Below are 12,757 nucleotides of genomic sequence, written 5' to 3'. Positions count from 1 at the left end.
GGAACAACTTGCATCCAGAAGTTGTGAATGCCCCAACACTGGAAGTCTTTAAGAAGATGTTAGATAACCATTTGTCTCAAGTGGTGTAGTGTTTCCTGCCTAGGCAGGGGGTTGGACTAGAAGACCTCCAAGGTCCCTTCCAACTCTGTTATTCTATGTTCTAAGTTCTGGCCATTGCAGCCTCCCTGCAGTCATGTGACCTGGGTATGTGGTAACTGACCCAGACTTCTGAGTGTTGCAGTGTTGTAGCATTGCATAATCATACGATTGTGATTTGCAATCAATGAGGAATCTGGTATGAAGTCACAGTCATGGGAGGTCCTTGCTTAATGACATTGTGATGATTGATTTAGCAGTAACCAGGAACAATAATCATTAAGCAGTGTGGTCACACATGACGCTGCATTTTATTGCTACATTTCTTAGTGACAGAAATGCCTGTCCCAGTTTCCATTATTTAGTAATGACTAACTTCCTTATAACTAACTTCCTTATAACTTGTATGAAATTTGGTACATATTTTTAAACATCTCTGTCCTAATATAAATTGGAAATATTTTTGCAAACAGACTTTTCTTCAATAATGCATTGGGTGGCATTTACGTTAATATAAAATTATACATTTTATGAACATTTTCCTCACCTATGCCTACCCTTCCCCTGTAATGCTTTACAACATTGGCAATTATAATAATTGTGGTTTGGTTGGATATTAGTTCTGGAGCTACAAAATCAACTCCAATTGTTTTCTGCTATAGAAGAAAAATCAAACCTGAAAGAGCCAGTTTATATATTAGCACTAATAGAATAGAATAGAATAGAATAACAGAATAACAGAGTTGGAAGGAACCTTCTACTCCAACCAACCCCCTGCTTAGGAAGGAAATCCTACACCACTTCAGACAAATGGTTATACAACATCTTCTCAAAAACTTCCAAAGTTGGAACATTCACAACTTCTGGAGACAAGTTGTTTCACTAATTAATTGTTCTATCATGAAATTTCTCCTTAGTTCCAAGTTGCTTCTCTCCTTCATTAGTTCCCACCCATTTCTTTGGAGAATAGCTTGACTCCCTCCTCTTTGTGGCAGCCCCTGAGATATTGGAAGACTGCTATCATGTCTCCCCTAGTCCTTCTTTTCATCAAACTAAACATACGCAGTTCCTGCAACCATTCTTCATCTGTTTTAGCCTCCCGTCCCCTAATCATCTTTTTGTTCTTCTCTGCACTTTTTCTAGTCTCAACATCTTTTTTACATCGTGGCGACCAAAACTGGAAGCAGTATTTCAAGTGTGGCCTTACCAAGGCATTATAAATAAATTATAAACAGAGCCTTGGGATACTCCACTGCATGCTTCCCTCCATGTAGATGCATTTCTATTGAGGACTACACGTTGAGTGCGGTTGGTCAGCCAGTTACTTCATTCACTATTTTGTGAAAATCCATCCATTTTTCTTAAGTAGCATTGGTTACCTTTTGCAATGAATCTTCTGGTATCTCAAAAGACTAAGGGAATGGCTGAATAAAATAATACCAAGTAGAAAAGGTCCCATTGTCTGTAAAACCAATATAAACCATGCACTGGCAGAATCCAATGGCAGAACAAATTCTGATTAATATATCACATTTTCCAACTATTTAATTTCTTTCGTAAGTACTAATCACTTTTACTGGCACTAGGATTGGATAGGATTGATAATGAAATTCAATTTTCCTGCTTTTTCTTTTTTAGCTTTGGAAATCCAGGTTTTTAAAAACTTCAACATATTTTCCCATTTAAAAAAATCTCTGTGAGGCCTTATTGTTGCTGATGGTACTAAGATCTCCTGTTGCCTTCCTATAGGTGGTGGACGCAAGGGCTGGACCGAGCCTTAAAACAACACTGAAGCCAAAGAAGATAAAACCTCTACCTAGTAACAGGATGAAGAGCAATCAAATAAGCAAACTTCAGAAGGAGTTAAAGCGACACAGTATGTTCTCTTCATATGGATTTTTTATCTGATGTGGGTGGTGCAGTGGCTGAGCGGTTAAGACATTGGGTTTTTCGGCCTGAAATCCAGCAGCCGAGGTTTGAAATCTAAGTGCCACGCGAAAAAGTGAGCCCCTGTCACTTGCCTCAGCTCCTGCAAACCTAGCAGTTTGAAAGCATGCAGAGGCAAGTAGATAAACAGGTACCACTTTGGTGGGAAGCTAACAGTGCTCCATGTTGCTGGTCACATGACAACGGAAATATCTTTGGAGAGTGCTAACTCAATGGCTTTGAAATGGAGATGAACACCGCCCCTATAGCCAGCAACAACTGGTGGAGTAAACTCCGCAAGGATTCCTTACCTTTATCTGATATAATAGCTCAACTGTATTTTCAGTCAGCAAGGACAACTTTCAGTCTACTGACTCTTGATACTTAATAGTCTTAAGTTTCTATATTTTGCCTTTGAAAGTAGGTTCACAGTCGTATGATGTGTGAATTTTATTTAATTTGCCAGATTATTTTTGTACCCAAGTGAAAGACAATTCCTGGAGGATACTTCAATATCAGTGATTCTCATGACCAGCCTCAAATTAAAATTTTCTCTGGAAAAACACAATCTGGCTGATTTTATGACGTGAGAAAAGATAATACCTGTTTATTCCAAACCATTATATATAATTTATGATACAAACAGGAGCCTAACAGTAATTATTCACTATGTCATATTTATGCTAACCAAAACAAATCTGTTGAGAGAAAAGGAATAACACAGTATGTTTGAAGCAGTGGTGGGATTCAATTTTTTTTACTACCGGTTCTGTGGGCGTGGCTTGGTGGGTGTGGCAGGAGAAAGATACTGTAAAATCTCCATTCCCACCCCACTCCAGGGGAAGGTTACTGCAAAATCCCCATTCCCTCCCAATCAGCTGGGACTCGGGAGGCAGAGAATAGATGGGGTGGTATTTACCTGTTCTCTGAACTACTCAAAATTTCCACTACCGGTTCTCCAGAACTGGTCAGAACCTGCTGAATACCACCTCTGGTTTGAAGTAACAATTTTGTGTTTACTATCAACTGTTTTGTCTTTCCCAAAATTGTAAGGTTCCGATTCATTAGATTAAGATTAAATACTAGTAGTTTGAAGAAAGATCAGGAGGAAAATAGTCTTTGTGGTTGCCATAAGAAATGAAGACTTCTTACATGTTGCATTAAAACTATATGGAGAGAATCTTAATTTTTCTTCATATTATGTTGCAAATGAAAGTTAAAACACTGAAGAATCAAAGAAGCATACCAGAGTCTTCAGTCCATCTCTGATAAACATTTCTAGGTTTAAAAACTGTGTTACATAGACAAAAACGATTTAACAGAAATTTGCATCTGGATTTCCTATGCAAATTATGAACTGTTATATCTGACACAAATTGGACAAAATTGGACAATCATTTGGTGACTAAAAGAGTTTTTAATATTTAAGTCCAAGTTCAGTTCATTTGCATTTATTAATTTGGTTTACGTCATTTTCCTAATAACATAATATCTGCTTAATTGCATTATTATAGAAATGACGTTAAATGACACGACATTAAATTCAGATTTAAGGGACATAACAGACACTTCCTCTCCCTGAATGGTCCATTAAATTTATTTTAATGCAATTATTTCCTTTCTTCCTATAGACTCTGATGCTCACAGCACTACCTCAAGTGCCTCTCCAGCCCACTCGCCTTGCTATAGCAACCAGTCTGATGATGGTTCAGACACTGAGATGGCACCGGGTTCAAGCCGTACACCTGTGTTCTCCTTCTTGGATCTTACGTACTGGAAAAGGTGAAAATTGCCCCATTTGTGAATTTGTGTACTCTATAATTCCTAGCAGGATCTTGTATTATTTTATCAGACTCAAGCTCTCTCTCTCTGTCTCTCTCTCTCTCTCTCTGTGTGTGTGTGTGTGTGTGTGTGTGTGTGTACAAACATAATTTTAAAAAGAAAGAGAAGTTGATGAATAGAATAGAATTCTTTATTGGCCAAATGTGATTGGACATAAGGAATTTGTCTTTGATGCATATGTTCTCAGTGTACATAAAGAAAAGATAGATTTGTCAAGAATTATAAGGTACAACACTTAATGATATCCTTAGGGTACAAATAAGCAATCAAATCATATTAGGAAACAATTAATATAAATCGTAAGATACAAGCAACAAAGTTAGAGTCATAAGTGGGAGAAGATGGGTGATAGGAACGATGAGAAGATTAATAGTAGTGCAGACTTAGTAAATAGTTTGACAGTGTTGAGGGAATTATTCATTTAGCGGAGTGATGGTGTTCGGGAAAAACTGTCCTTGGGTCTAGTTGTTCTGGTGGTCATTTTGAGGGTAGAAGTTGAAACAATTTATGTCCAGGATGCGAGGGGTCTAAATATTTTCACAGCCCTCTTTTTGACTCATGTACGGGTCCTCAATGGAAGGCAGGTTGGTAGTAATTCTTTTTTTGTAGTTCTAATTACCCATATCTGTTGGGTTGCAGAACCAAACCAGACAGTTACATAGAAAGCAAGACCATACTTGAAAGGGACTAGGAGACTTGGCTTTAGACAGAAGAGGGAAACTCTGGAAGAGACAGAAGTTAGAAAGGCACATAATTGCATAAAATGTAATCTTAATTACAAGGCTCTCCTGCTTCCGTTCCCTCAGCAATTAGCCAGCATTTGCAGACAGCTGATGACTCATCTTGGTGCTTAAGCCAGTGGGTAAAAGTAACTGGATATCATGCAGGGCATGAATTGGATCACAAGGACTGTTGTTGTCTTAAAACTCTAGTCTTCGGGCTACTTTCCTACCCCCCACCTTTTTAGTATTAATCCTTTCTTGGACAGAAGTGATAGATGCTGCGACAACAGCCTGCAGGTTTATTGATCTGCAAATCTCCTTCATGCTTTAAGATTAGCTAATTCTGCACATTCATGTCAGCGGAAATGCTTGCTAAGTCTAGCAGGGACAGGTTCTATGTTAAAAAGAGTTGGGGATTAGGAAGATATCCAAAATGCATGGGTTTTCTTCCTGCAAGATACAGGTAGTCCTCAACTCACAACAGTTTGTTTAATAACCGTTCAAAGTTACAACAGCACTGAAAAACATGACTTGTGACTCCTTTTTCACACTTACGACCTTGGTCACGTAATCAAAATTCAGATGCTGAGTAACTGGTTTTCACACATCCTGCTGCATCCCTAGATCACGTGATCACCTTTTGACAAGCAAAATCAGTGGGGAAGCCAGATTCACTTAACAACTTTACTTGACAACAGTGGCAAGAAAAGTCATAAAATGGGGCAAAACTCACTTAACAAATGTCTCGCTTACTGCGTTTCCCCGAAAATAAGACAAGGTCTTATTTTCTTTTGACTCCTGAAATAAACACTTGGCCTTATTTTAGGGGAGGTCTTATTATTTTTGGGGTGGCAAGCTTTTGGGGGAGGGCTTATATTAGCGCATGCACTCAAAAGCCTGATTGGGCTTATTATCCGGGGAGGTCTTATTTTCAGGGAAACAGGTAGCAACAGAAATTTTGGGCTCAATTGTTGAAAATCCCTCAGTCGAGAACTACCCGTGTGTTGATGGGAACTATCTTAAACCTTGGATACTACATTGACACCCTTCTTAATACCTTAGACTACCTTCCATCTATCAGGCCAAAATTTGGTTTCCCAATTGGAAGACACAAAAAATGTAGTGTAGACCTAAACGAGCTCGGCACAGTTCTAAAGCAAAGAAAAATGGTACTTAATTCCACCAAACATTGGGGGTGGACAGTTAAGTAGTGTTTTTAGATCAGGTGAAGAAGACCCGCAGAATAATCATTTTACTGAAAGTTAAGAGTTGTTGCCTTTGATTTTTTTTTTTAAATCACATCAGACTGATACAGCCTTTTGTTTCATTAGGCCTGCGATAAAGACGTAGGATCTCTAAATAGAATGTTTGATACTTGTTTAATTATGACTTTGAGCAGGAAAATGGCATGGTGTGATGATTAAGATGGTGGAATGGGAGGAGAGTTCAAGTGTGTACTTATCGGGGAAATTCAAACCCCAGGTGACCTTGTGGCCTTCTAAATCTTTAATGAGACTCAGGCTTTGTGAGAAGCTGGCTAATAAACAAACCCCCCACCCCCTCGTTTGATACAGCATGCAGGCACCATTGTTGCATGTATCATTATTTATTTTCATTTTGCATTGACCATGTTTGTTACCACGTGAGTTGATTTTGCCATATGAACACGAATAAACAAGCACACAAATAAAACACCTTGATGGCTATACTGTCAAAACTAGGCTAATGTGGTGAAGAAACACGCATGTCCAGCAACTTTGCAAGGCCAAAAGCTTAGAAAAAAACAGCAGTTTATGAATGAAACAACTTTCAAAGCATTTTGCTATAAGACTGTATAGGTCATACCCACTTAATAACTACAATTGGGACCCACAACTCCACGACTGGTTGTTAAGAGGCACGGTGGTTAGGATGCAGTACTGCAGGCTGTTTCTGCTGAACTGGTAGTTCGAATCTCACCAGATTCAAGATTGACTTAGCCTTCCATCCTTCTGAGGTTGGTAAAAATGAGAGATTATTGGGGGCAAGCGGTATATAAGTCTAAGTGCTATTGCTAAGCAAGACTTCACATGACCGCAACTTGTGATTCTACTGCTGGTTTCTCCCTTGACTCTGCATGTCAATATGTACCCAATTGGTGATCATGTGGCCAAAGGAGGCTGCAACGGTCATAAACTCATTATTTGTAATGCACCCAAATCTTGATTGCATGGCCCTGGGGACCCTTTGATGGTTGTGCAAATACAAGAACTAGGCATAAAGTTACTTTTAAAACACCATTATAACATCAAAAGCTGCTAAACAGGGCAATTGTTAAGTGAGAACCACCTACAAGGTCAATAACTAATCGTGTTTCTCTGAAAATTAGAATGGGTCATATTAATTTTTGCTCCAAAAGAACCATTAGGGCTTATTTTCCAGTTAGTTCTTATTTTCGGGGGAAATATGGTACTAAATGCATCCATCTGGCTTATTTTCCGGTTGGGGAAATACAGTACATATAAATTATTTTTAAATTACCTTTAAATATGTCCCCTACTCTGTTGTTGTTTAGAATAATCATAAAGATCTGATTCTTTGTCCAGGATGTTTATCGTGCTTGCCATTTTTATTTTATCTTTACCTTTTATTATTTCTTTATTGGGTTGTTATGAGCCACCCAGAGTCAGTGAAAATCTGGTGAGATGCAAGTTTTAATAAATTATACGTGCAGTAACAGTTTGGTTTGTTTTCCCCCTGAAGGCAAAAGGTTTGCTGTGGAATTATTTACAAAGGCCGCTTTGGAGAAGTCCTTATAGACACCCATCTCTTCAAGCCCTGCTGTCGTAATAAGCAGCCTGCAGCCGAGAAGTCTCCACTTCCGGTTCCACCATCCTCCACCATCACCAATCAAGAAGAGTGGTGACTTCCTTAAAGGAGGTGCAGAGGGAGACGGATGAAACCTCTTCTGCCATTTATTGAAGTGGCCTTCCTTTTACTTTGGAAAGACCTGCTATGCTGCCAAAAGACTTTTATTTTTATTTTCCCCCCTCAAAGTGTCTGGAGATTTTGTTTTTGTTTTTACTGTATTAATTCTACTAATTCAGAGTCCCTTGATATCTTTTCAGAAAAAAAGACTAAGGAATATTGGCCACATGGTGAAGCTGAACGCTGCTGTGTTATCATCTTTGTTCAGCCTTGTTCCCACCCTAATGACCGGAAGGCTGGTGACCATGTGGAGCAGGGCTGATTGCAGTGTATGGTTAAAAAAAAAAGAAGATGGAGGCTCAAGTAGTGCAATCAAAGCTCTGCCTCTTTTTATGTGTAACGTTGATTTAAAAAAGGAGAAGTCTTCAATTGCGTTATTAGGGTTGCCATCTTGACTTTTCTAATCATACTCTGCAGACACCCCTGTTATGGAGTATATATTTTTAGTCATAAGCAGTGCTCCTGCTTGGCATAATAAATTTTAGGTAGCCATTTTTTTCCTCTCTATGTGGAGAGGAATGATGTCTCTTAAGGTAGTCCTTCCCCAGTGTAGTGGTCCTTCAACTATTCTGCTCTCCCAATTCTCAGTATTTTGAGCCTTTTTATAGCTGGGAATTCTGCTGGAGTTGAAAGGCTTGTATTTTCCAGGGGGTGCCTTGTTAGTAAATCATGGCATGAATTTGGATACTGAAGCTTGTCTAAGACTTCTTCTGCCAAGAGCTGAGGTGGCGCAGTGGTTAAATGCAGCACTGCAGGCTATTTCAGCTGACTGCAGTTCTGCAGTTCGGCTGTTCAAATCTCACCGGCTCAGGGTTGACTCAGCCTTCCATCCTTCCGAGGTGGGTAAAATGAGGACCCGGATTGTTGTTGGGGGCAATATGCTGACTCTGTAAACCGCTTAGAGAGGGCTGAAAGCCCTATGAAGCGGTATATAAGTCTAACTGCTATTGCTATTGCCATGCATATGATGTAAAGTTTGCAGAGTTCTTAATTCTTACTACTGATGCTTCAGCGACGATAAAAGACACTTGACCTAATATTTCTTGATAGGAAGAATGTATGTGTGAACAGACAGAGGATGCATTTGACAGGCAAAACTAGCAGGCGTGAAGCTTGATCAGACCAAGGGGTGGTACCACTATCTTAAATCATAATTTGCCCCACAAACAAGATTGCAGGTAATTTATGCAGAGAAACAGTTTCTTCATAATATTTTAGGATAGGGATGGGCAACATGTGGTCCTTTAGCTGTTGGATTGCAGGTCCCACCATCCTTAACTGTTGAGCAGATTGGATGCATTTGACTGCAGTAGGAGTTCAACCATACCTGGAGATCCATATATTGATCATCCAATAGAAAAATCAGTAGAAATGTTCTCCATTTCATAGGGATTGAACAACAATATGATGTAAACACAGTGCTATGAGGACAAAACATTTATTTAACAAATAGGTTTCCCTTGGTATGATGCTACAGTACCTTATAAATATAAAACCTATGTTCACTTTTTCAGAGTGGGAACAGTTGTCTATTATCCATTCATAATACTAGTTCTTCAAATGGCCTGTAGGCTTAGAACCATACTACATATTTTAGTAAGTTCTTCCTTTTGTTTGAAAACTTCAAAGGAAAGCCATGTTGACCAAAATTCAGATTTAGCCCTTTTCACTCCCTTCTCTCTTCCATGTTGTTGACTTATTTCTTATCCAAGGAACATTCCATACTAACATTTCCCACCACTCAGCTGAAGAGCTGAACATGTTTTCTATGCCATTTGAAAAAGGAAAAATTAATATTTTGAATCATATCCTCCATAAATATGTTTATAGCAAATCATGACATTCTTCTTATTTCAGCCTGACTATTGGGTGGAATCAATCATTGAGCAGGCTTGCTAGATATGACCGGAGCCCATTCCCCAGCCTTGGAGAGGTTAAATTATGTAATATATTATCTTAAAATATTTCACAGATTCACTGAATGGCTGCAGAGACCCACATGTACATTAAGGTGTGGTTGTTGGTTATTTTAAATGTCTGTTTTGCATCTGTATGTTCCCCTTCCCGTTTGAGTTGTTCGCCGCCCTGAGTCCCTATAGGGAATAGGGCGGCATATAAATAAAATAAAACTTCAAACTTAATGCCACCTAGCCATAGTAAATATTACTCATCATTCTTGAATCTTTGTCCCAGCTGCTCCCTCTGCTGGAATTCTTATTTTCCCCTCCTTATCCAGAAGTGCCTCCAGCTGTGGTAGCTCCTCCTTTGCCCAGACTCCCAATACAGAGCTACTTAGTTAACATCCCTAATGATTACCCCTAATTTGATGATATCTCGTGTCTCAAAAACTTGAACAACAAATTATCTGGTTTCCGAACCCCCAATACCTCTGTGTGAGTCCCTTTGGTGCCTCCCAAGTTCCTACACATCCTACCATTGCTTTCAGGCAATATTACTGTAGTTAATTATTGTACAGTTCAGTAAGGCTCTTGTCTTATGTCAAAATTGCTTCAGAAATAGGGTAAACTGAAGCATTATGTTTCCTGGTGTTTCTTTTTTTAAAAAAAAAATGATGCTCTGATTACCCAGGAACAGTTTTCTGTTAAAATGTGGCTAATGGGTGATTGCCTGCTTTTTGGGATCAAAATAATGGCTTCCCGGCAAGAGTTCTGCTGCTTTTGAATTTTTGTTTTACTTCATTTTAATAGCATGAGAATTTTGACTTGATTCTGCAGTGCACTCTTATGGATGTGCCTGGGTTTTGAGTTTGCTTTTTTTAACTGAACAGTGAAATTTTAGTTGTGCTATGTCAGACAAATATAAAAATGAAATGATGTCTTCCTACTTTTATAGGGTACCCTTAATTGCCTTTCTTCTATCCCTATCCCCTGTTGTAAATAGAAGACTTATTCTAAAGGGAGGATAAAATCATTTTTTCCCCAGACTGACCTTATGCCTTGGCAGTTTTGCTGGCTTGGTAAACTCAAGGATGCATGTAGGCATCTTGGTTATCCTTTGGTTTCTTGGTTGATGCTTTTTCTAATCAATATTGGTCAACATTTCTGTGCATTTACAATTACAGTATGAATTATATGTAACTATAATATGGATCATCTCTTCTTCTGTATTTATTTATTTATTACTACTACAGCAGACTGTTCCTCCCTTTCCCTCTTCCTCGAGTAGTAATGCAAGATGAATTGTATGTAGTTATGCACTTTGTATCAATGTAGTAGAAATCTATGGAATCTGTTTTTATACTTTTTATATTGTTCATACACTTGTAATCCAAGCTTTTTTTTAAAACTAGGGCAACAAGCAAATAAATAAATGAATGAATAGATTTATCTAGGAGGGAAAAGTGTATTCTTTTCAGCTGTTGATTTGAGTGATGTCCTGAGTATCGGCTATTTTGAAAAATGTGTAGAAGGCACAAGAGAGTTATGAAGTGTGCTCAGTTTAATACTCAATACTAGTAGTCGTTGACTTAACAACAGTTCATTTTGTGACACTTCAAAATTACAATTGCACTGCAAAAAATGACTTGTGACAATTTTTCACACTTATAACCATTGTAACAACCCCATGATCATGTGATTAAAATTCAGATACTTGGCAACCAATTCATATTTGTGTGGGCTTCGCTGTCCTGGAGTCATGTGATCACCTTTTGCAAACTTACGTTCAGCAAAGTTAATGTGGAAGCCAGACTCACTTAACCATATCACTAATAACTGCAATGATTCACTTAACAGTGGCAAAAATGGGTCAAAAATCGCTTAACAACTATATTGCTCAGCAACAGAAATATTTGAGGTCATATGTTGAGAACTACCTGTATTTTATATACATATAAACTCTTAATGCTGGAAATATAATTTTATTGGCCAAATAAGCCAAAGGACTTCTTACAGTCTCATTTGCCTTTATAAAGTTTTGTGGAGAATCCTATTCATTGAACTAGTTGGCAACTATTTTGCATAATATAAAGAACTGCTATTTAGGAGTAGGAGTATCAATCAACTCAGAAATCATGCAATCAATATGATTATATGATTATTCAAGATCATCATTGACAAATCTCAGGAATGGAAGGGACACTTCAACCTTGCTTGGTACAGGAACTAAAATACTTTTGACAAGTATCTATGCAACTTCTGTATGAATAAATCTAATACAAATACCTGCGTTTGGTATTCAAATTGCAATTATTAGAATATTTTTTATTAAAGATGGACATGGGCAGCATTTTTGCTCTGATTCTAAAAGGTTGATGCTAGGTTTGCAATCCATTTGCTCAGATCATGGCAAAAATTGGGGAGAGATTTTCCCTGAGCAAAGTTCTTGTTAAATGTTCCTGGTCTACGTTTTCATGTTCATTAGTAGAAATTGAATCCATTTATTAGTATACGTTTTGGCTGAGCAGGAATATCTCTGGCATATAAGGATCAAGCTTCTGCCTTCCTTATTTGGCGAATTGCTAGTGCTCAACTGATTCAGAACTTGAATTGCTTGCTTCCTTAGATATTAAGGAAGCAAACAGTAAAGGATGCTGTTTTTACGGAATACAATGATTGCAAGCAATCTCTGCCAACAATTTTATGTATTTGTGTGATATATGTATCACACAAATTCCTCAATCCTGAATTACTTCCCTCAAGAAATACTGTAATTACAACAACAAAAACCAGTGCCTTGAAAAATGGTTTAAGTTGCAATGGAAGAACTATGAACACTCTTAAGTACTCTTGTCTGGAGATATCCTTCTTTAAAAAACGGTATAGTTGTGACCTGGCAGCTAAATTTTATTGCTTTATTTCACTTTCTATTCATGCCCTTGTTGGTTTTCCTATGAAGTCTTAAGATTTTTCATAACAAGAAACAAGCAAGTCTAATAAGAGCTATCAATTCATGTGCTGCATTTTCAGAACAGGTGCCATGTTTCTCTTAAGTACGCAATTGTTGCCTGCATAGCTAGCAAGATCTGCCAAAGGTTAAAATGGCTCATAAAACAAGTAGATTGAAAAATTTAGCCCTATGTACATACCTGCTGCTGTTTCCTAAAATTACCTATTCACAATTATATCAATTCAGAGCTTAATCTTCAGTATCATTTAATTTTATCTGTCAATGTTTTTCCAAATGTAGAGAAATATGAACTGTTCGATTCTGTATTTCAGCGTTTCTCAACCTTGGCAATTTTA

At 38.0% G+C, this 12,757-nt stretch overlaps 1 protein-coding gene across 1 annotated transcript in view; it reads left to right on the top strand.

The window, feature by feature from the left end:
* SINHCAF (SIN3-HDAC complex associated factor) overlaps positions 1-11,120 on the top strand; it is a 35,521-nt gene extending 24,401 nt beyond the window's left edge. Inside the window, exons 4-6 of the mRNA XM_087722966.1 lie at positions 1,846-1,972; positions 3,654-3,804; positions 7,329-11,120. Coding sequence (XP_087579092.1) covers positions 1,846-1,972; positions 3,654-3,804; positions 7,329-7,491 — 441 coding nt within the window. The 3' untranslated portion in view covers positions 7,492-11,120. The remainder of the gene's footprint in view (positions 1-1,845; positions 1,973-3,653; positions 3,805-7,328) is intronic.
* Positions 11,121-12,757: the final 1,637 nt, after the last annotated feature.

Source organism: Thamnophis sirtalis, unplaced genomic scaffold (assembly GCF_051295495.1).
Source record: "Thamnophis sirtalis isolate CommonGarterSnake01/CBP01778 unplaced genomic scaffold, rThaSir2_p1.2 scaffold_9, whole genome shotgun sequence".
NCBI lineage: Eukaryota > Metazoa > Chordata > Lepidosauria > Squamata > Natricidae > Thamnophis > Thamnophis sirtalis.
This window is presented reverse-complemented; position numbering and strand designations above follow the sequence as displayed.